At 47.7% G+C, this 24,536-nt stretch overlaps 3 protein-coding genes across 8 annotated transcripts; all 3 read left to right on the forward strand.

Moving 5' to 3' along the window:
* LOC8062008 (SEC14 cytosolic factor) lies at positions 738-24,536 on the forward strand. 6 transcript variants are annotated; one of them, XM_002459881.2, is made up of 11 exons: positions 738-1,060; positions 1,179-1,207; positions 2,790-2,873; positions 2,974-3,027; positions 3,312-3,389; positions 3,608-3,661; positions 3,954-4,013; positions 4,179-4,274; positions 22,988-23,089; positions 23,251-23,331; positions 23,758-24,536. In XM_002459881.2, the coding sequence occupies exons 1-11, from the start codon at positions 1,006-1,008 to the stop codon at positions 24,070-24,072; spliced, it is 1,008 nt and encodes a 335-aa protein (XP_002459926.1). In that variant the 5' UTR covers positions 738-1,005; the 3' UTR covers positions 24,073-24,536. The 6 variants fall into 6 exon arrangements, with proteins under 6 accessions (XP_002459926.1, XP_021310404.1, XP_021310405.1 ...); XM_021454729.1 differs by having other exon boundaries at positions 3,972-4,013; XM_021454730.1 differs by lacking the exon at positions 3,608-3,661 and having other exon boundaries at positions 775-1,060.
* Positions 15,678-18,150, forward strand: LOC110433093. Its single transcript, XM_021454725.1, has 2 exons — positions 15,678-17,749; positions 18,012-18,150. The coding sequence occupies exons 1-2, from the start codon at positions 16,546-16,548 to the stop codon at positions 18,044-18,046; spliced, it is 1,239 nt and encodes a 412-aa protein (XP_021310400.1). The 5' UTR covers positions 15,678-16,545; the 3' UTR covers positions 18,047-18,150.
* LOC110433094 (uncharacterized mitochondrial protein AtMg00810-like) lies at positions 20,078-20,987 on the forward strand. The gene has a single exon (XM_021454731.1). It carries the CDS (start codon positions 20,116-20,118, stop codon positions 20,962-20,964), a length of 849 nt encoding a protein of 282 aa, XP_021310406.1. The 5' UTR covers positions 20,078-20,115; the 3' UTR covers positions 20,965-20,987.

Below are 24,536 nucleotides of genomic sequence, written 5' to 3' on the forward strand. Positions count from 1 at the left end.
GGCCTAAGTCCTGGGCACTTTATTGCTTGGAGGCGCAGGAGCCGCTTGATCAGAATTGGACGAAGGAGGTGAAGGGAAAGTTACGTTATGACTTTACGTTCTTGCAGGCATGATGGTCATGACACTCCTAGTTTGACCAACAAGGCTCATTTTCAGTCTGACGTCAAAACAGGAGTGGTACAAAATAAAAATAAAATTTCAGCTCGGTTCTCTGGTTTAAAAGTATTTAAGTCTTAGTCGTAACTTCATTTAATATGGTTACCACCTAATATGGATGGAATAGCGTGGATGTCAAATAAATTCCAGACAATGACACTTTGTTCCAATTTTTTGATGGCTCGTCGACGATTAGGAACGTCCTGTTTATCTGAGGTTATTAACCAAATCTACCAATTAGGCCTTATATAGTTCACCACAAAAATCAAAAGTTTTTCAAAATTTCTTGTCACATCGAAGCTTGTGGCACATGCATGGAGCATTAAATATAGATGAAAACAAAAACAAATTGCATGGTTTGCCTGCAAAATCACGAGACGAATCTTTTAAGCCTAGTTACTCCATAATTGGACAATGTTTGTCAAATAAAAACGAAAATGCTACAGTGTCAAAATCTAAAAAAATTTCACATCTAAACAATTTCTTATTAAATAGTGTTTTTCTCTCCTAACAAATCAGCATACCGTATCAGTCAAACAAACAAGGCTATATCACCCAAACAAACTTTATAACGACACACATAAAATTCTAAAAAAAAAACTCTGATCCTTTTTAAGGGACGGGACCCCTCATCCTCTGTAGCCCCCGAACTAGGATCACCGGCAGACCACCGGAGCTGAGCCCCGCAAACACCACAGGACCACACATCCACACGGTTTCGTGGTGTGGCGTGGAAGCGCACAAGAGCAGAACAAGACGGCGAGAAACACAGGGATAAAGGAGAGGAACGGGGAGCTGGAAAAGGCAGAAAAGACTTGGCTTTTGACCCCAAGTCTTCCGTTGCCGGCAATGGCGGCCACCTCCGAGGAGGTCATCAAGCAGTTATCCGCGCTCATGGAGCAGCGTGAGTCATCTGTTCTTGTGCTCCTCTTCTTTGCACAGAACTAGGAAAAGATCCATCTTTTTTTTTTCTCTGGCTCGGGTTTCTTGGCCACTAAACTGCAGCAATTTCTTTGTTGCAGTGGAGGAGCCGCTCAAGACCACATTCCAGGTGTCGATCTGCTCCACTCGCTGTTCGTCTGTTCCTGATGGATCTCTACCGTTTTGTGACTGATTTGGTTCTGGTTGCTTTCTGAACGAAAACCCCTGCAGATCTTGCGCGTGTTTCGATCTCGAGTTTTGCTTTAATTCTCGCATTTTTGCGGATTTAGGTGCTCCCAAGCGCTTCTACGTTAAAAGAAAAAAAAATCTGAATACCTGCGAGTTAGTCTGTTGTCCAGTTAACTGCGTAGGGCTTAGATCTTTGAATTTGATTATGTCCAGAGCTCAATTTCGCCGACCTTTTACTGTCGATCCTGTTGGAATTTCCATCAAATTGAAAATTTCGCGTGCTTTAATTTCTCTTATTTCCTGCTCCCGCTACTTCTTTCTGTTATTTGGTCCGGCGTACAGCAAATTTGGGTCTTCGACTCCTTATTTTGATTCTTTTCAAGAGAGAAGAGCTCATTTTACGGCTTGAGCTCAAAAATGCTTTTTTGTCGGTGCTCATTATTTCCAGTTTTCGGCATAGAGAGAATTTTGGTCTTTTCCCCACTCGTCTTTCTTGTGGATTGAAGTGATTTTGAGTTCTCAACATGGTGCTTTACAGAGCATCTTTTTGTTGCCGTAAAGCTTAAACTTGTTTTGTGTTAGAGTGTTTTTGCAACAATCAATTTGGTGCTTTCAGGAACACCTTTATGATTTCGAAAATGAACTTTTCCTCTTGTTTGGGTTGCATACGGAGATATTTGTTTCGATATGTCACGAGGTATATAAATGAAAGTAGTACCTCTGGTTTGGGTCTTGTGGTGTCGGTGCCGTCTACTGTTCCCAGTTCGCATTTGGAGCCTACTTTTCTTCTTGTTTGACTCGCAACTAATTTCGGTCATGACTGCCGGCTAGGAGGCCGTCTAGACTTCCTACTTTCTAAGCATGTGTTAGCATACTAGAAATATTTTAGGGTCAGGTACTCCCAAGATTATACATGTATTGATTAGGTGTGTTGCATGCTGAATTAGTCTTTTATCATGGGAGGACTCTGTCCAAGCTTGTAGTTGGATGGTGCACACACTGTGTGGATCTCACCTAGCACGAATCAATCACCGAAGAAATTTCTATTGTTTGATTTGGACGTGTGCTGATGGTGGACCTGGATGTTGACGTTTTCCTGAACATCTGTGGCCTGGACTGTTCCTGGTGGAGACGTTTCAATTGCAGATTGGGACTTTTATTTGGTCCTTAAGTCCTTGTCATGACTCATGATTAGTGTGACAAAGAATATGGGTGATCTCAGGACTGAGGACGTGTGTGGTTGTGCAGCCACTGTGGAATCACAATATGCCCCTCTAAGAAACAATGTTTTTGTTTCTTTTTTATATCAACCTGCTGGCATCACAAGACTGTGGTGCTGCATTCTGTTAGCTTATGTATGTTTCACCACATGTCTATTGCAATTTGTTGTTTAGTTTTATTATTTACTATTGATCTTGTTCCTTTCAGCAGCAGACAGCATTTTTTCTGTTGACACTTGATATTATATTGTTAAAAAACAAATAATATGACCAAAAAGTGATTGGTTAGATATGTGTTTGCAGAATGTGCATCAAGGAAATCTGAGAGGGACTTTGGTTCGTTTTCTGAAGGCTAGAGAATGGAGTGTCCCGAAAGCTCATAAAATGGTAAGTCACTGGACCTCCTTTTGCGTCATCTACAATCTACATTCAGGTTGAGAGGTTTCCCTTTGAAAGAACTGATGAGATATCTGATTGTTTGCTGCAGCTAATGGATTGCTTAAACTGGAGAGTACAGAATGAGATTGACAGCGTGTTAGCTGTAAGTAACTTTTTTAATGTACAAAGTCTTTTTTTTTTCTTTTGAAAAAGAAAAGTATATTGGATTGCCAGAATGCCAACAAATGACTTGGGATATGTTTTGCAGTGATCACATATCTTAACTTTTCCCTGCATATTTCTTACATTAGTAGCAGTTTTTTTTTGGAATATTGTTTCATTCATTTATGTCATGAACTAAATGCTAATACCAATACATGCAGCCCTTTTTTATGATTTGACTCATGGTATTCTTCTGACTAGCATTACAATTTGTTTTTGATACAGAAACCCATTCTGCCATCTGATTTATATAGAGCCATTCGGGACACACTACTTGTTGGATTGACAGGGTACTCCAAGCAGGTACAGTGATCAGACTCATATTTCTCATGTTAGCAATGTTATTGATATGATATATGCTTTTACTAGTCTCTTTTGCTCCATCCACTGGACTATTCTATTTTTGCGCTGACATGATTGCAAAAGTGATCTATTCATTTTTCAGCAGTTTGCTTGCTTTCTCTCTAGTGAGAAAGACGTTTTATTATATGCTTTAATTGTGCTCCTCTCCTTTTTTGTAGGGACAACCTATTTATGCATTTGGTGTGGGTCTTAGTACTTTTGACAAGGCCTCAGTATGTTAACTGTCCTTAGAAAAAGAATTAAAGCTATTGGTTTAATTTGAAATAATATCAACACATTCAATATCATATCGGAGTCAGTTCATATATATCTTCATTTTGTTTGCAGTATGTCTGTCAATGAAGAAAACCTTTTTTTGGACTAAGTGTACTATGTAAATGAAGGATACACAACTTTGTCTTGATTTGTAGGATCAATATCAATATTACTCATTTTATGGATACGGCAGACTATTTTTCCATAGAAATAAGAGCTCTCTAAATTATCTCACCCAATTTTTATTAGGTAAACTATTATGTGCAGTCACACATACAGATGAATGAATATCGAGATCGTGTTGTCCTGGTAAGTGCTTTCTTATGGGGGTTTTCTTGACTGCGGTCATATGGGCCCTTCTTTATTATAATGCCATGGGGGTGGTTCTTCCCCCACTGGTTGAGTTTTTTATATTGATGATTAATATTACCAAATTATGGAAAAGCGATTAAATATATTCTGTGTTCTTTATAGCCGGCTGCATCAAAGAAGTTCGGGAGACAGATCAATACCTGCTTGAAGGTTATGGATATGACTGGCCTGAAGCTGTCTGCACTGAGCCAAATAAAGGTGAGCACAAAATCCTCTATTTGTTAAAGTTCTGTGGTGATCTGAATGATAATTTTTTTTATCGCATTTCAGATTCCTTAAGGAATTAACTGGCTTAGTATTGTTGGATAAACTGATGAACACGAGATTGATCTGGCAACAGCCAGAGGGCAGTTTGCCTGCTATGGCCTTTTGATTGAATTGCAAAATGGTATTCTCGGTTAACAAAAACCCTTACCCAACTCCAGCTCTTATAGGCTGAGGGCCACCCCTAGGATTAAGCATATTCTAGAGTAGATTCCTAGATAACTTGGCTGCCAAGGGTCTTATCTTCTTGACCCCCAAGCAAGCCTATTACAGCCACACAAGGAGAAACAATTAAGACAGAAAAACAAAACTGCAATGGGCAATACTTAGGCCCTGCTATACTAGATACATGACCAACTGCTATCAGTTCTCCCCCTTGGTCTTGATCCCGTTTGCTGAAATTGCCTCCAGACCGATCCTTCCCCTGAGCTCTTCAAACTTGGTCTTGCCCAGTGCCTTGGTAAGAATGTCAGCCAGCTGATCACCTGTTGAGATATGCTCTGCCTTGATGCTGCCATCCTCCAAACAGCTTCGAATGAAATGATACTTGATTCTGATGTGTTTGCTGCGCTCATGGAAGACAGGGTTCTTTGCTAAGGCCAGTGCAGACTTGCTGTCGACCTTCAGCTCAACAATATCCACAGGTCTTCCAAGTAACTCAGCCAGCAATCTTGACAGCCACATGGCCTGTGTAGCAGCAGTAGTAGCAGCCACATACTCTGCTTCACAACTGGAGAGTGCCACTACTCTCTGCTTGATAGACTGCCAAGACACCAGACACTGACCAAGAAAGAAGAGAACACCAGTGGTACTCTTGCTTGTATCAATGTCACCACCAAGGTTACTGTCACAATAACCAATGAACCGTGCACTGCTAGGGGCTCTGGTGAAGTGCAGCCCGTAGTCCAGCGTCTCGGCGAGATACCTCAGAATGCGCTTCACAGCTGCGAGGTGCTCCATGGTGGGCTTCTCCATGAATCTGCTGACAAAGCAGACGGCGAAAGCAATGTCCGGCCTGGTGGGAACAAGATAGCGCAGACTGCCGATCAACCGCTGGTAGTTGGTAGGATCCACTGCTTCAGCAGTACTGAATCGAATGAGCTTCAATCTTTCTTCCATGGGAGTTGCTGCAGGGTTGCAGCCCTCCATTCCTTCGAGCTCCAGTATTCTCTCGGCGTAGTGTGTCTGCCGGAGATAGATCCCAGAAGCTGACTAGCGGACCTCGACACCAAGATAGAAGCTCAGCAGCCCGAGGTCGCTCATCTCAAATGCCTTCATCATCTGAGCCTTGAACGCCGCCACTTCCTTCTCGTCGGTGCCGGTGATGATCAGGTCGTCGACGTAGACGCCAACGAGCAGGATTGCCCGTCCACTGCTCCGCCGGTACATGGCAGCCTCGTGAGAACTCTGCTGGAACCCCATCTCCTTGAGTGTTGAGTCTAGCTTCTCGTTCCAGGCTCGAGGCGCCTGGCGCAGACCGTACAGAGCCTTGTGTAGGCAGTAGACCTTGTCTTCTTCCCCGGCGACGGCGAAGCCCGGCGGCTGCCGCACGTAGACTTCTTCCTTGAGATCGCCGTTGAGGAAGGCGGACTTCACGTCCATGTGGTGGACAGGCCATCCTTCCTGAGAACCCTGACCGATTCCATGCGCGCCACTGGTGCGAAGGAATCATCGTAGTCAATCCCCTCTTGCTGGACGAACCCGCGTGCCACCAGACGCGCCTTGTGCTTGATCACCGCGCCCCGCTCATCCTTCTTGAGCTTGTACACCCATTTGAGGGTGATGGGCCGGTGGCCAGCCGGGAGCGTTGCTAGCTCCCAGGTGTGGTTCTGCTCCACAGATTTGAGCTCCTGCTCCATAGCCGCGCGCCAGGCAGGATCGTCCTTGGCCTAGTCAAAGTTCGCCGGTTCTCCCGCATGAGTCAGATGGACTTCAGCGAAGAGGCGCGGCGGTGGTGGCGGTGTAGAAACGTTGCCGATGATGTTGGCCACCGTGCGATAGCGCAGGGGCTCATCATCGTGCCAAGCATCAACCGGATCGCCGATCTCAACTGCCGCAGCTGGTGTAGTAGAGCCAGCGCCAGGAGTCTTCGGCTCGTCCGCGTTGTCCCTCTCATGCTCCCCCGGAGCAGAGGACAGCGCGCGAGGTGGGCTCGGGGAGGTTGGCGCTGACGCGGATATCTCCTCTGCTTCGGCCGGCCACTCGATGTCGAAGTCGCTTGAAGCCGCTGCAGAGGATCCGGCCGCCGGCGTCGTCCAGTTCCACCCACATCTTTCATCGAAGATGACGTCGCGGGAGGTCTTGACGCGCCCAGACGTCGGGTCGAACACTCGGTAGGCCTTGGTGCCCTCAGCGTAGCCGATGAAGATGCCGGGGACGCCGCGGTCGTCGAGTTTGCGCAGCTGCCCCAAATCATGCGTGTAGGCGACGCAACCGAAGACGCGCAGGTGCGCCACGGACGGCGCACGCCCGTGCCAGGCCTCATAGGGTGTCATGCCCTGCAATGACTTGGTGTGCGAGCGGTTTAGCAGATGAACTGCGGTCACCACTGCCTCCCACCAAAAACGAGCCACTGCTTGAGTAGAGCCCGCGCGGTGGCCACCACCGTTTGGTTCCGCCGTTCCACAACACCATTCTGCTGTGGCGAGTGCGGCGCGGAGAAATGGCGCTTGACTCCATGGCGAAGTACTCGGCGAGCTCGGAGCAGGTGAATTCTCCACCATTGTCGGTCCGTAGCATCTTCAGTTCGTGGCCGATCTCCTTCTCAGCCTGAGCCTTAATTTTCTTCACCGCCTGCGCCGCCTCGTCCTTGGTTGCGAGCAGCGCCACGAACATGAAGCGCGTGGCATCCTCCACCATGAGGAGGAAGTAGCGCCGGCCTCCTGGAGTCGCCGGCGTGATGGGCCCGCACAAGTCGCCGTGGACAAGCTCCAACGGCTGCTCGGCGCGGTACGCAGCCTTCTGCGGGAACGGCTGGCGGCGCATCTTGGTGGTGACGCAGGTGTCGCAGACTTGCGCCGCGTGCTCGATCACCGGAATGCCTCGGGCCATCTCCTCCTCCCCGAGCCGATGGATAGCGTCGAAGTGTAGATGTCCAAGCCTCTCGTGCCAGCGCCAGGCATCGTCGTCCTTCCGCGCGGCGAGGCATACAGGCTGCACGGCGTCGAGATGAAGAATATAAAGGCGGTTGCTGCCGCGCTTTACCTTGGCGAGGAGGCGCTTGCGCTGATCCTAGATCCGCAAGACGCCGTGCTCGATCTCCACCTTCGAGCCCGCTTCATCGAGCTGACCCAGGGACATGATGGAGTTGCGAAGCGCCGGAATGAAGTAGACGCCGTGGAGGACGCGGTGCTCGCCGTTCTTCGCCTGGAACACGACCGAGCCCACGCCCTGGATCTCCACGCGTGATGCATCGCTGAACTTCACCGTGCCGCGGATGGTCGTGTCGAGCTCGGAGAAGATCTCACGACGCCCAGACATATGGTGGGTGGCGCCGCTGTCGAGGTACCAGCCGTCGAGCTTGTCCTCGTCGCTGGCGTCACCGAGGAAGGCACGTGCGCGCGGATCGGCGAAGTCCAGGAACGCGGCGGCCTTGGTGTAGAGGACTTCAGGCGTCTTCTCCAGTTGCACAACGCCGTGGGCGAAGAAGAGCGCGCCATCATCCGAATCCGCCTCGGCGACGTGTGCTGCGCCCCGCGCACCACCGCCGCCGCCTCCCTGCTGCTGGCCACCGCGATCTCTTCCGCCGCCACCGCCTTGTCGCGGAGGATCACGGCAGTCGCGTGCCCAGTGACCCGGCCGCTTGCAGTTCAGACAGATGTCGTCGCGGTTGGCCTTGCGTTCGCCGTCGTCTTCGCGGCGCTCGTTCTTGGCCCTCTGCTTCTTCCCGCCACGGGGGCGTCGCCGCGGCTCCTTGCCGCTGGCGGAAGCAGAGTACTGGGCACCCTTCCTCCTCTCCTTCTGCCGAGCGTGCCACTGCTCTTCCGAGAGCATCAGCTTGCCGGCGATGATGAGGGGCTCCCCGGGGACCTCCTGCAAATCGTCCACCGCCTTCAGTCGACCCGACACCTCCTCGATGGTGAGATCCTGGAAGTCAAGGAGGGTCTCGATGGCGATGCAGAGCTGCGCGTACTTGGCTGGTGCAGCGTGCAGGAGCTTCTCCACCGCGCGCTCCTCGTTGATGTCTGTGTCGCCATGGAGGGCGAGCTGCTGCTTCAGGGCAACCAGGCGCAGAGTAAAATCCTCAGCCTGCTCACCTGGGCGGAAAGACAGCAACTCCCACTCGCGGCGCAGACGTTGTAGAGCGGTGCGCCGAGCTCGTTCTCCTCCGATGCGTGCAGTGGCGAGGGAGTCCCACGCCTCCTTCGCCGTCGCCTTCTCCGACAGCGGCATCTGCATCTCCTGAGGAACGGCGGCGATGAGCGCTTCGACGGTGCGGCGGTCTTCATGGTGGGGAAGATCGCCGTACTCGATCGCGTCCCAAAGCTGGCGAGCTTGAAGCTTCAGCTTCATGATCGACGCCCACTCGTGGTAGTTGGTCTTGGACAACATCGGCCAAGTGGTGGAGCCGCCGGAGTCCTTGTACACGGCCTGGATCACCGGCGAGCGGCTCCTGCCGCCACGTCCGCGAACACGAGATTGATCTGGCAACAGCCAGAGGGCAGTTTGCCTGCTATGGCCTTTTGATTGAATTGCAAAATGGTATTCTCGGTTAACAAAAACCCTTGCCCAACTCCAGCTCTTATAGGCTGAGGGCCACCCCTAGGATTAAGCATATTCTAGAGTAGATTCCTAGATAACTTGGCTGCCAAGGGTCTTATCTTCTTGACCCCCAAGCAAGCCTATTACAGCCACACAAGGAGAAACAACTAAGATAGAAAAACAAAACTGCAATGGGCAATACTTAGGCCCTGCTATACTAGATACATGACCAACTGCTATCAAGTATAGTGGAAGTGGAAATTATTCAAAAAAAATCTACCTGTGATGAGGTCTATTTCGCTAAATTGAAACTGAAGCCTGAGGTAGAGAAGCAATTATAGGTAGTTGGGACTTCATATCCTGGTTATCTAATAAATGTTCCACCATTAGGATGGTGAGTCTAGATCAGTTTGTTAAGGGTGTGAGCATCCCCATGTTCAAGTCCTTGCCTAGACCGTTTTGCGTTCCGCTGTCTTCTTAATATAAAGCCACCTAGTTCCGCATAGGTTGGTCTCTTGGAAGTTCATCTGTAGGTGAAGAGTGACTAAATGACTAACTGCATAGCAACAATAAGCACATGTGTAATTGTAAAACTCAAACAGTAAAAGAAGAGAAATCTTTTTTCGAAATCTTCCAGCATGGCTAGTCTAGACTTCTGCTGTTCATCACTGAGTAAACACTTGTTCATGATTATGTTTATAGGCTGGGTGTCTTCGTACTAGTGCAGAAGCAGAATGCACAATTAGCTCATTGTTCAATCATAACCTTGAAAAGTTCCAGTTTAACAATAAATGAGTTTGATTTGATAGATCTTGAACTCAGGATTGACTTCTACAATTATTTAGGAGCTTAAGCATTTACTAGTAAAAATGCCCGTGCGTTGCAACGGGAGAAAAAATGCTATCAAATATTAATAGAAAATAAGGACAATGTTACATATTTACTTATATTTTACCCTTTCTATAAATATTAAAAGCTATAAATGCCCGTACGTTGCAACGGGAGAAAAAAAGCTATCAAATATTAATAGAAAATAAGGATAGAATGTTACATATTTACTTATATTTTACCTTTTCTATAAATATTAAAAGCTATAATTTATATTACGGTGACTACATTACGTGCACCTCAAGCTAATTGCACAAGTTGATTGTAAATTATAAGACAAATTTTTTATGCCTAATTAGCCCATGATTAACCATAATTACTACAGTAGCCTCTCTCTCTCTCTTATATATATATATATATATATATATATATATATATATATATATATATATATATATATATATATATATTAAAGATCCTTTATTTTCGGTGTTGAACCACTGTAGACCTACAGTGCTTACCTCCACAGGCCTTATTCAGTTCCCAAAAAGTACCCAAAAATTTTCTAGATTCCTCGTCACATCAAATTTTACGGTACATGCATAAAACATTCAATATAGACGAAAACAAAAACTAATTATACAGTTGATCTGTAATTTGTGAAACGAATCTTTTAAGCCTAATTAGTTTATGATTGGGCAATATTTATCAAATATAAACAAAAGTGTTATAGTATCCGAAACCAAAAAATTTAACAACTTAACAAGGCCTCACATTATACTGTTTATCTACAGTGTTTTCCTCCTGCCCGTTCGATCCTGCGTGCACTGGACACATGCGCCACGCAGTTGCCGCCGCCGGCCTGCAGGCCCACCTATCCACCGCTCTAGCCCCCCATGGGCCCCGCAACCTATTAACTCAGCACCTGGTTGCCTTCCACTACAACGCCGTTCCATCTCTCCATCTGTTCCTCTCTTTCCATCCCGACGTTATCCATTCTGCAGCTTCACAGCTAAATAAGTCTTTTTTTTCCAAAGATTTTTACGAATACGCTTTTTTGACATCGAAGTACGTTTTTTTGGAACTGCCATTCAAAAAGGGAATTACTTTTTTCTAGTTGTATGTGAAAGACATCTATTGCCGCAAATCAATCATTCTTTCTGTTTTTTCTTAGTATTTACCTCCTGCCGATCTCCGCTGCCGTCTCCGGATCCGCTTCCAGCGGCATCGCGTTGCCGGCCGCCGTCTGTGCGACTGTGCCACCCTCTTAAAGATGGCAACCGGCAAGAAATATCCGCGTGCCCGCGGGCACCCGACCCGGCAGACGCGGATACGGGCGTCACTTTGTGCCCGCGGGCACACAGTTGTGTCCAGCGGGCAAAGATATACGGGCAAGAGAATACCTTGCCCGCACCCGCAAATCCGCCAAACCCGCACTGACAAGTGGGGTCACTTAGAAAGAGGTATATATTCTTCAAATTAGGGTTTCTTTCTCCCAAATTGCCGTCCCAGCAACTGAGTAGCGGCCGCCGCCGCCACTCGCGCGACCCTCTCCTCGCCTGCATGTTGCTCCCCTCCTCACTGTCACAACTCACAAGCCATGCGGCTCTTGCTCTGCTCTCCTCCACTTGGTCGCATGCGCGGGCTCTGCTCTCCTCCACTCGGTCGCGTGAGCGGTCGCATGCTGCTCTCGCTCTTTCTCCACTCGCGGCGACCGGAGACACCCACCGCCACAGACCCTCGCCGTCACCCACGCGACTCGACTTTTGCTCCTCCACTCGTGGCGGCTGCGTCGCGCCTCCCTACTTGCGCCGCGGTCAAGCTGCTCTGCATCGGGTTACTTTACGCCGGCGCACATCCTTGTCCTCGTCAAGCTGCCTTCCCCGTCCAGTTGCCTTTCGCCGCCAGATCTGGCGGGCATGCGGGACGCCCGCGGGCAAGGAATGCCCGCGGATGGCGGGCGCGGGCACAGGATGGCGCCCGTGACAGATGACGGGCGCGGACACGGGCACGCAAGTTTGCTCGCGGGTGCGGGCATGCGGCACTAGTATCCGCGGGCATTGTGCCCGTTGCCATTTTTACACCCTCTCCCCTACACGAGGCCCGCCGGCGCCACCCACCCGCGCCATCGTGCCTTCGCCGCTCCTGCGGCCTCTAATCACGCGCAAGCGTCCTCTCTCTCACTCTCTCTGCATCCACTTCTTTCCTCTGCTGCCGCATCAAATCCTTCGCCGCCTCCCGCACTGGCCTTATTCAGTCTGTATCCAGAGCTCCCAACCTTTCCCGGATCGAGCCCCATGTTCTCTAGATCTGATTTCCTCGTCCCTCTTCCAGCTCCGTCCATGTTCTGGGATGTCTGGTGGTGGCAGGTGCCCGAGGCGTCACCGGTGGAGCCGCCGTCAATGGAACCGCTGGTGAGCAGCAGACCTGGGGACGCAACAACCAAGCCGTGAGGAGACCACGCTCCATCGTTGATTGTGGCAGGCGATGTCGGATGATGCCCTGGTCGTTTGTGTTTTTTTGTTATGTGGTTGGTGCTTGATTTGCAATGTATTTGATCTTGATCTGGAGTAGGAGCATATTTATGATGGTCTTGATTTTGTATTGTATTCTATTTGGTCTTGATCTGAATTTGATCTGAGTTGTATTCGATTTGTTCTATTGGATTTCGGAAGGGAGTCATCGGACGTGGGGCTTTCAGGGGTAGAAAAAACCTATACGGACTGTGGTCTTGATTTTGTATTGTATTCTATTTGGTTTTGATCTCAATTTGATCTGAATTGTATTCGATTTGTTCTATTGGATTTCGGAAGGGAGTCATTGGACGTGGGGCTTTCGGGGGTAGAAAAAAACCTATGCGGACTGTAGATTGGCAGAAAAAAAAAGGCAGACTAAAATTTTGGCTCTTTATAGATAGGTATAGATGCCCCCATTTTGAAGTGAAATGGTGGTTTTGCCCTCGTTTTTATTTAACCTTGTGTTTTTACCCCTGTGATTTCAAAACTAAGAGAGACTTTGCCCCTATTCTGTTAAGTCCACCTAATGGTGTTAACTTTTGTACAAAAGCACAAGTTTGCCCATGCATTTTTACCCCTGTTTTATTTTGATATTTATGTTTGTACCCCTATTTTCAGATCAGCATTTTGGCAATTTGGATACAGAATTTGACAATTCAATCAGTGCAAAATTCAACAATTTTTAGAAAAAAAATCGACAACATTTCAACTAATAATCCATATAAACACAAATTAATATCGTGCAACAGATTAATATCACACATATCGCATTAATGGTAACACACCAGGTCACTTTAGTATGTCTAGATGACATGTCGAATACCATTATACAATACTATATTACATGCCAACATAGAGGTCCACATGGCATGTAAAACACCAACATACAGGTCCAAATGACATGTGAAACAAAAGTAGAAGCTAACTGCTAATATCTACGTGGCAGTTTCCACACACCACAGGTGGAACTGCCTACATAGTAGGTGCTTTTAGTATAGCATGGAAAGATTTGTCGCTTCCAATTAATAGAAACCAAAACATTAACTGATTTACAGCTGTAGCCTAGTGAGTGCTATCACTACCACCATGCAAAATTTGTCTATTCTGATTTAAGTTAGACCAAAGCCGTTACAGAACTTCAGCTCGAACCTACAGTTAAGTGATGTTCTGCAGAGATAAGATAACTTTCAACAGGTAGCTAAAGAATCATATAATGGAATGCTCCCCCAAGTATCTTAGGGAAAAAGTCTACATAACCCCCCAAACTATCTAGAGTGGACTACTTCACCCCCCGAAATATGAAACCGGATATTCTACCCCCTGAACTTTCAAAACCGGTCAAATAACCCCCTCGAGTGGTTTTGGAGGGTGGTTTTGTCTTTTTCTTTTTTTATTTATTTTCGCTGAATCTTTGAAAAAACATAATAAATCATAGAAAAATCATAAAATGAAAATTTTAATTTTGTTGGACTCCTGATGAGTTGATCTACACAGTGAATATATAATATAGTATACTTTAGTACAAAATTTTTGCTATAACTTTAAATCTATATTTTTCTGTAATTAATTTGAATAATTCATATATGCAGTTCCTGTGGTCCAATTGTGGTAAAATTTTTATGGTGGGCTCATTATTATATGCTTGAACTATGGTAAAAATTTCATAATCATTGGATCACTATAACTTAGTTATAGATAAAGCATAGATTTAACAAGAATAAAGCTAAATAAATTGATAACTAAGTTATATGTGATTCACTAGGTATGAAACTTTTACCATAGTTCAAGCATACAATAATGAGCTCACCATAAAAATTTCATCACAATTGGATCATAGGAACTGCATATATCAATTATTTGATTTAATTACAGAAAAACATAGATTTAAAGCTACAACATAAACTTTATACTAAAGTATATCATATTATATATTCACTGTGTAGATCTACTAGATCTACTCATCAGAAGTCCAACAAAATTAAAATTTTCATTTTATGATTTTTCTGTGATTTATTATAATTTTTCAAAAATTTAGCGGAAATAAATAAAAAAAATAAAAAGACAAAACCACCATCCAAAACCACTCTAGGGGGTTATTTGACCGGTTTTGAAAGTTCAGGGGGTAAAATATCCGGTTTTATAGTTCGGAGGGTGAAGTAGTCCACCCTTAATAGTTTGGGGGTTATGTAGACTTTTTCCAGTATGTATCTTATACCCCATGATTCCAAATCAAACTGCCTTCAAGCAAGTACCAACAACACAACAAGCACCAAATGAGAAACAGATCAGAGAGGGGATCAGCTGGGAATCTCACCTCAGTCCTGCAAAAACCAGCACAACAAACACAAGTAAAATGAAAAGGAATAGCTGAGAACCTTTCTCCCTCCCTGAGATCTGGAGTTCCTGAAACCCTATAACAGGAACTGCAGCCTGGGGGGGGGGGGGGGGGTGGAATCTGCGGCGCAGGAAGTCGCCGGGCTGAGGTTGCCTGAGTACCGGCCTGGGAGGGCCTACCGGTCGCCAGGGCCGTGCTGCCTTTTTGACGCCAGCTGGTGAAATAGCAGTGTCTGAAGCCCGCGTTACTCTCTGTCCACGGTCCAGTGAAAGGAGAGAGGCACCTGCTGCTGAGGGTGTATTGTGGTCTTTTTGTGTGGGTATGTTTTTTGTTTTTTTGTCCATTTAGTCCACCCAGGCTAAATGGTGTGACAAAGTAGGGGTAAACGCCAGCTTCATTTCAAAATTGTGAGGGTAAAATTGCCATTGAAGTCGGAGTAGTGGCAAAAACACCAAATTCCCAATTATTCAGTTTCACGCATCTACGAATCATTCAAATGTCGTGCGCAGAGTTATTTTATTAGCATTAGGCAACTTGAATATTGTGCATACCTCTTGTATAGTATCCTGAAGCTTACACAGGGACACAAGCTTTGCTGCGAATTACAGCACACAACAGTGGTCAGGAGTAATATTGATTGAAACATGCCATTTGAAGTAATCAGATGACTTCGTTTTTTATATTCTATTGACTGTATTTTCTGTGAGGTCACAAAAAGATCTAAATTACTAAGAGTTCTCGCTCTCTAGACATTACATTTCAATGTTGAAACTAACAATTATGCCTAAATTTTCTTGAATATTGCTGACTTGCCGTATTACAATATTTTTTTTTGTCTAAGGCCTTGTTTAGTTCGCAAAAATTTTCAAGATTCCCTGTCACATCGAATATTTGGTCGCATGCATGGAGCATTAAATATAGACAAAAATAAAAACTAACTACACAGTTTACCTGTAATTTGTGAGATGAATCTTTTGAGCCTAATTACTCTGTGATTGAACAATGTTTGTCAAATAAAAACGAAATGCTACAGTACCCAAAAACAAAAAATTTTGCGAACTAAACAAGGCCTAAGTTGAGATTTTTTCCTCTTTCATGAAATACTTTGAAATATTCCCTAAAATATGGTCGTATATGTTATTTCTTCACTGTTAGAATAGGCGCCCTATGGGCTGGCCATGGGCCTGGCACCCAAGCCTATTCGGCTTGGCTGCTCATTGTTATAGTAAATAGGAATAGTACCACATTGTCTACCCACATGGGGTGTTAGTCCTATGTATCCTATATAATCAGCCTATGAGGCTCAATGCAATATATCAACCAATACCGAGACATATTCTCTCTCATGGTATCAACCGCCTTTTGATCCTTTTCTCCGCTGCCCTATCAGCGCGCAGGCCAGGACCTCGCGACGCACTCCTGCGAGCAGCCTTCCCAACAGCGTCGCCAGCCCAGCCATGGCATCCACTCCACCAACCTCTCAGTCGGATGCCACCGATGCAACCTCTGCTGGGGCTGACGTCCAGGCTGATGCAGTTGCCCAGCGCCTCGCCCAGGAGAAGGCCAACGCGGCTGCCGCCGCTGCTCAGCATGCCGAGCGCGCACGCTAGGAGGCTCAGGATGCTGCTCTAGCACGTGCCGTCCAGGCCGAAGACGAAGCCAAGGCTGCAACCACGGAGCGTGATGCCGCTGCACAGCGCGCCAGCGATGCCCTGGCACGGGCTGCCAAGGAGCGCGCGGCTGCTGCTGTCGGCCTGTCACCATCGCGCCGGAGTCTTCTGGTGCGTCATTTGGAGGTACGCCGGTGCCTGATCTGCGTGCAGCCATGCTTCACCACGAAGCTGTGGCTCTCCTCCAACTCCACTCTCAGGCTGTTGCGGTCAACAACATCCGGAACCACGTCACCACCATCCTCGACGTCGATTCTGGTAATTTCAGCCGTTGGTGCGATCAATTTCTCCTCATCCTCGGCAAGTTTTCGCTTCAGGACCATGTCCGCGAGGATCCCCCGGACCCGATCTCTCCTGATTGGGCTCGGATGGACTGCGTCGTCAAGTCCTGGATCATCGCCATGCTCACCGATGATCTAGGCGAGATCATCTCCGCCCGGGGCTCCACTACCCGACACGCCTGGCTCGCCGTCGAGTCGCAATTCCTCGGCAATCGGGAGGCCCGCTCCATTCAGCTGGAGACGCGGTTTCGCAACTTCGTCCAGGGCGACCTCTCCATCACCGAGTACTGCCGCAAGCTGAAGAAGATGGCTGATGATCTCACGGCCCTCGGCGAGGTCATCTCCGACCGCACTCTCGTCCTCAACGTCATCCGCGGCCTCAACGAGCGCTTCAGCCACGTCGGGACGCTCCTTCGCCGGGCCAAACCTTTCCCCACCTTCCTGGAGGCGCGTGAGGATCTCGTCGTCGAGGAACTCACCATGGAGAACCGCAAGGAAGCTCCAGCTGCTACACTCGCCGCCTCCACCACCACCACCCCGGCCCCTGCGTCCTCTGGTCCGGGCTCTGGGGGCACTGGTGGGAGCTCCAAGGCTCCCAACAACCGTCGCAGCAAGCGCGGCGGTGGCGGCAAAGGCCACGGCAACAACAGCTCTTCAGGACAGGGCTCCAGACCTCCTGGTGGCACAACGCAGCAGCAGCAGCAGGCCACTGGACAGCAGCAGCAGACTGTCGGAGGGCGCCCTTGGCCCAGCTTCTACAATCCTTGGTCCGGCACCATCCAGATGTGGCCAGGGGGCCCTCGTCCACCTCTGGCGCCCATCCCGGTGCCCCCTCACCTCCAGGCGCAGCACCAGGCACAGCAGCAAGCGCAGCAGCAGGCCCTGCTTGCCCAGCAGCAGCAGCAGGCGCTTGCTGCCCACCAGCAGGCTGCTCCCATTGGTGCTGGACCATGGGTCGCTCCGGGGTTTTACAACCCTATGACCGGCCTCCCCTCCTGGGACTTGACGGAGCTCGCCGCGGCATTCAGCACGACCTCATTGACCCCTCCTTCGAGCAACGAGTGGTACTTCGACACAGGTGCTACCTCACATATGACATCTCAGCCTTCTTCACTTTCACATGTTCTATTCCCGCGGTACCCTAACCCTTCATCTATTGTTGTTGGTAATGGCTCACTTATTCCTGTTACTGCCACTGGCTCCACAGAGTTATCACCTACTTTACGTCTTAATAATGTCCTTGTGTCACCACAAATTATTAAGAATCTTATCTCTGTTCGCCAATTTACTACCGATAATAATTGCTCTGTTGAGTTTGACCCGCTGGTTGTTCTGTGAAGGTTCTTCCAACTCGGAAAGAGATCGTCAGGTGTAATAGCTCCGCGCCGCTATACCCTCTTTGCCTTCCACTAGCACTCTCCTTCGCCGCTCAGGGCTCCTCTCCACTATGGCATCGGCGTCTTGGGCACCCCGGCCATGAGACCGTCTCAAAGCTCGCGTTTAGTGTTTCATTTCCTATTCAAGACTGTTCAGATTTATGTCATGCTTGTCAACTAGGGCGCCATGTTTGTTTGCCCTTTCCTGTGTCCACCTCTCGTGCATCTAGCAAGTTTGATCTCATTCATTGTGATTTATGGACATCTCCGGTTGTTAGCATTTCAGGTTATAAATACTATTTGGTCATACTTGATGATTGCACTCATTATTTGTGGACCTTTCCATTACGACTTAAATATGATACTTTCAGCAAGCTTGCTCACTTCATCGCCCATGCCTCCACTCAATTTGGCGCCCGCGTCAAAGGTGTCTAGTGTGACAATGGGAGAGAGTTCGACAACTCCAGCACCCGGCAATTCTTCCTCACCCAGGGCATTCACCTTCGCATGTCTTGCCCTTACACCTCGCCTCAAAACGGTAAAGCTGAACGCATTATTCGCTCTATCAATAATGTTGTTCGCTCCCTGCTCTTTCAGGCATCCATGCCTCCCTCCTACTGGGTGGAGGCCCTCTCCGCGGCGACTGTTCTTCTCAACATATTGCCCACCAAGACTCTAGAGTTCTCCACGCCTCACCTTGCCCTGTTCGACAAGCCACCCACATATGATCATCTACGAGTCTTCGGTTGCAAATGTTATCCCAACACGTCCGCCACTGCTCCTCATAAACTTGCCCCCAGGTCTGCCCAATGTGTTTTTCTAGGCTATTCCGCTCACCACAAAGGGTACCGCTGCCTTGATCTATCATCTAATAGAGTCATCATCTCCCGACACGTCATCTTTGATGAAACAGCTTTCCCTTTTGCTGAGCACCATGGTCCTAGTACTCCTGTAGACCTCGAGTTCCTTGCTGATGACACTACTGATGTCGTGCCCGCTTCTATTGGACCGTTGCACAAGTTTTTGCCTGCAGGAACTCCACCTAGTGCCGCCGACACCACCAGCGCCCTGCCGGTCCCTCTGTGGCCATGCCTGGGGCGCCCCTGGAGCTTCCAGAACATGCTGATGATCCTCCGACGCCCGCGCTCTACATCCCCCTGCGCTGCGAGCATCGAGGACTCCAACCGCGCCACGCGCGGCCACAGAGCTAATTGGCGCAACGCCTCTCCACGCCTGCCGTACGTCCCGCCCGCGTTGCGCGCCGGCTCGCCATCCACGGGCTCCCCTGCGCCTCCTCATGCGCCTCGCGGGCCTCCACCGGGGTTTCCACCTCTTCGCCCGGCTCGCGACTTCACATACCACTACTCGCGTCGACCGCGACCACCACCGTCTGCTCCTGCACTGGCCGCCCCGACTGCTCCTGCACCAGCCGCCCCCGCTGCCCCTTCACCGGCTCCTACGGAAGCCGCCCCGCTGCCCAAGGGCGCGGTTCCTGTTCCACTGGTGGCCAACCAACACTCCATGGGCACCCGTTCGAAGAGCGGCTTTCGGATGCCCGCCGCCTACCATGTTGTGCCTCTCTCCGGTGCCAAAGACCTTTCGAAGCGCTCTTGCTGACCCCAATTGGCGAGCAGCTATGGAAGAAGAACACAGTGCTCTCCTCCAGAACCACACCTGGGATCTTGTGCCCCGTCCGGCTCGGGCCAATGTTGTCACTGGAAAGTGGATCTTCAAGCACAAACTTCAGTCTGATGGCTCCCTCGAGCGGTACAAGACACGTTGGGTCCTCCGTGGTTTCACCCAGCGACCTGGTGTGGACTTTGATGAGACCTTCAGTCCGGTGGTGAAGTCCGCTACTATCCGCATAGTGCTCTCCTTGGTGCTCTCTCGCCGTTGGCCTATTCATCAACTTGATGTGAAGAACGCCTTTCTTCATGGCAATCTCAGTGAGACGGTGTATTGCCAGTAGCCATCCGGGTTCGAAGATCCAGCTCATCCGGATTTCGTCTGCCTCTTGAAGAAATCGCTCTATGGCCTGAAGTAGGCTCCTCGTGCTTGGTATAGCCGGATGGCCAGTTACTTGCTGTCTATTGGGTTTGTTGAAGCCAAGTCAGACACCTCGCTCTTCGTCTACCAGTGTGGATCAGACACAGCCTATCTGTTGCTGTATGTTGATGACATTGTCCTCACAGCTTCATCGACCGATCTTCTCCGGCGGATCATCTCAGCACTGCAGCGAGAATTCGCCATGAAAGACCTTGGTGAACTACATCACTTCCTCGGCATGCATGTTCAGCGAAGTGGTGATGGACTTCTACTCTCACAACGACAGTACATGTTGGATATTTTAGATCGCGCCAGAATGGCTGAGTGCAAACCATGCTCTACTCCAGTTGACACCAATCCTAAGGTTGCTGCAGCTGAGGAGGCCCCTGTGTCTGATGTTACAGACTTCCGCAGTCTTGTTGGAGCTCTTCAATACTTGACCTTCACCCGTCCAGACATTGCGTATGCTGTTCAGCAGGTCTGCCTTCATATGCACGACCCCCGGGAGCCTCACCTTGCTGCCCTGAAGCGGATTCTTCGCTATGTTCGAGGCACTCTTCACCTTGGTCTCATGCTGCGACCGTCTACTTCGACTGATCTTGTCGTCTACACCGATGCTGATTGGGCTGGTTGTCCGGACACTCGCAAGTCCACCTCGGGCTATATGCCGTGTTCCTTGGCGACAATCTTGTCTCCTGGTCCTCCAAGCGCCAGAACACGGTATCAAGATCCAGTGCTGAAGCCGAGTATCGCGCGGTGGCCAATGGAGTTGCAGAGGCTACCTGGTTGCGCCAGCTCCTTCTCGAGTTGCATGCCCCTCTTCGGCGCGCCACACTGGTGTATTGTGACAACATTAGTGCTGTCTACATGACCTCCAACCCGATTCAGCATCAGCGAACCAAGCACATTGAGATCGATCTTCACTTCGTTCGGGAGCGAGTCGCCATTGGTGATCTTCGTGTTCTGCATGTTCCCACCTCTTCACAATATGCGGATATCTTCACCAAAGGGCTGCCTTCTTCAGTATTCACGGAGTTTAGGTCCAGTCTAAACGTGTAGAGTGGCTGACGATTCGACTGCGGGGGCGTGTTAGAATAGGCGCCCTATGGGCTGGCCATGGGCCTGGCACCCAAGCCTATTCGGCTTGGCTGCTCATTGTTATAGTAAATAGGAATAGTACCACATTGTCTATCCATTAGTCCTATGTATCCTATATAATCAGCCTATGAGGCCCAATGCAATATATCAACCAATACCGAGACATATTCTCTCGCATTAACCCCCCTACTTTCTCTGTATTTCTTTGAAATAAGCTACATGCATGGAGACATATGCTGAGACATGAGATTCGAAAGTCCTGGGACATATATATAACATGAGTCATGAGATAATATAAAAAATTGGAATGCCAATTTATATATTCAGCATATTCAAATAGTTGCATTGGTCGAACAGCCTGAATATCCAATATGTGTTCTATCGGGAGCATATTTTGATTGTTAATTGAACAAGGGCTGTCAAATGAACTTTGCAGCTTGGTTGAAGTGCCACAATGTAATGAAAGATACTCTTGAGTAGTTTAATGTATAGTTTTCATGCTGTAGGATTATGAGGATGCTACACTAGCTAGAAAACAAAAAAAATTGTCCTCATAAAACAGGATCTACTGTGTCCTTGTGCTCAACCTCCAAGGTATCCACACGTACAGGGAGGAAGCGTCTTGCCTCTGGACTGCTAGGTCCGCGAGGAGCAACAGGCGCGGGCGCGGGTGTGCGGCGGCGGCTGCCAAATGGCGTGTGATTAAAGTATTAAACTTGGCCGCACCCCACCCTCTCTTTATATAGGCGTGCCAAATGTGCTCCCATGTTGGAGGCCCATTAGTAACCATATGCCCTGTCTAATTCGGGTCCAATCCGAATTAGGCTTCCAGCCCCTTAAGCGTGCGACCCTATGGGTTTACGCACACAGACATGGCCCGAGTACTCTTACTCGGCCATTAGTTGATAGCGGCCTCTAGCAAGGTGTGTCAACTCCTATGCGTACACAAAGATCACATCAGATGAACCATCACAAAACATATACTTGTTATTCCCTTGCCACATGAAATTTGGACCAACTCATAGGTTAACACTTAATCCAAACATGGCTATGCATTTCTTGATTTAATCATTAGAGTCATCCTGTGATATCTTTCTCACACAGAGAGGGGCAAATTCCATCTTGATTGTCTATGTCTCACAGCATGTTTCCTGAGAAACCCGAAAACCACCTTTATAACTAGCCCATTATGGAGTACCGTTTGATAGTCCCTGAGTAGGTCGTTTCACATCTTGAATACATACAACATCTCAGTCTACAGACATAACATATATGATGTGATCATGTGAATAGAGATAATAATAACATCTCATGTCGGGTCAATCCAGCCCCATGTCATACATGTGCCCATATTATTAGTTCGACAATTTTGTCTATGACTTATGAAACCTAGTCATCAACTAATACATGTGCTGATCTAATATTCACGTGTGTTCTCACACAAACTCTGATTCGGACAACTTAAGAATAACCATACAAGTAAAAGAGCTTCACAAACAATTCACATAATTGCCAATCGATACAAGTTGTATTTAATGGATATTTATTGAACACATAATATATATCATGGATATAATCGCAATATCATCATCTCTATAATTACCTCTAGGGCATCTTCCCAACACATGCATGATGCATCCTTTTGCCTGAGGCGTAGCTTGATAAGAATCAAAATAGTATTTGATTCATTGTGTCATTATTTCTGCTGTTGTTTGTGCATTTCTTATTTTTCAATCATATATGCTTATATTGCTTACAGGTTGCAGTAACACTTGTCAATATTTCCCCATATGCAGATGTTGACCATGATTACAACTGTTGATGACCTTAATTATCCTGAGAAAACTGAGACTTATTACATTGTGAATGCTCCATATGTTTTCTCAGCATGTTGGAAGGTCAGTGTACCTGTTTAAAAATTCATAAGATGCCTGGCTATCATGTTGTATATACATTTGTTATTTTATTTGCTCTCTTTTGGTTTCATATTTTCTTTCTCACACATTCATTTTTTTTATAGTTCATTAAATCAATTAATGTTTTGTTTATTCATGGCCAGGTTGTGAAGCCACTTTTACAAGAAAGAACTAAAAAGAAGATCCAAGTCCTGTATGCCTCTGGGAGGGACGAGTTACTGAAGGTAAAGATTCTTAATTTACTTCCCTTCAATTTGGAAGCAGTATCTGTTTTTCTGCCATAAGTTCCCATTGGCGTGTTTTAGATCCCTGTTCGAAATGTTGAGCTTTAACAAGAACCTTGAATTGATTATGTTAGCATCAGAAAAAAGTTGTTGCTAACCATTCTGCTCTGGAGCTTATAGGTGCCTCTGGCTTAACAAGTACTGGAAACAACTTTGCATCTTTCTTTAGATTTTGGGCTGCAGTTAGCCATTGTTCATTATTACATCATCACTATCCACGGCAAAGCTTGTTCTAAAACTGACACCAGTAGTGATGAGTGAGTTCGATGGCTAGTGCTTTCCTAGTTTCTAGTGATCTCCAGATCAAGAGTCTTCCATCATTTGATTTGCATGTTTTTGACTGACAATGTTGATGGTCATCCACAGGTTATGGACTCCGAGTCACTTCCGCACTTTTGCAAAAGAGAAGGATCAGGCTCATCCAGGGACTCTTTAGATGGAGTAGATTGCTACTCGTACGATCACCCTTTTCACCAGCAGCTGTACAACTACATGAAGCAGCAATCTCTGAACCAGTACTCTGCTGGTCCCAGAAAACAAGGCTCAGTCCATGTGGATGTGCCTTCACCTGGCCTCGAGGAGGTCAAGATTGCGGAGACAATTAAAGCAGAGCTCCAAAATTTGAGGGGAAGCAACGGTCTCACTCATTCATTCAACAGCATACAGATCGAGGGTCCATGAGGGCGCCAAGCTTGAGAAGGGGCCGCGCCTGAGACAGTGGTCCAAAGAGAAGCTCTGGTTATCTTGTCCCCAGGAACCTATGCTGTGGTGGTAATAGTGCCTCTTGCTTGCAATTATTGGCTGCTGGCTTGATCAGGGCGAATACAGAGCGTAGTAGAGAACGGGATTCTAATAACTGTATCCAAGATTGTTATGGTTTTCTAATTAACCTAGTGACTAGACTAGTGAGTATGTATTCTCATGCTTACGGCATGGAAATGTGATGTTTCCAACAAGGAAAGCTATTGGCTTGTACTATCTGTGTATGCATGTATATGTAAGGAGACTTGCTATATATGACGGCCAACTGGATGGAGTTGTATATGTAAGGAGACTTGTACTCCCTTCTAATCACTTAGGCACCGTTAGGTTCCCAGGGAATGATGCCCCGGAACCATTTCTATAAGAAATCGTTGTGTAATTTA

This window comes from Sorghum bicolor, chromosome 2 (assembly GCF_000003195.3).
Source record: "Sorghum bicolor cultivar BTx623 chromosome 2, Sorghum_bicolor_NCBIv3, whole genome shotgun sequence".
Classification (NCBI taxonomy): domain Eukaryota; kingdom Viridiplantae; phylum Streptophyta; class Magnoliopsida; order Poales; family Poaceae; genus Sorghum; species Sorghum bicolor.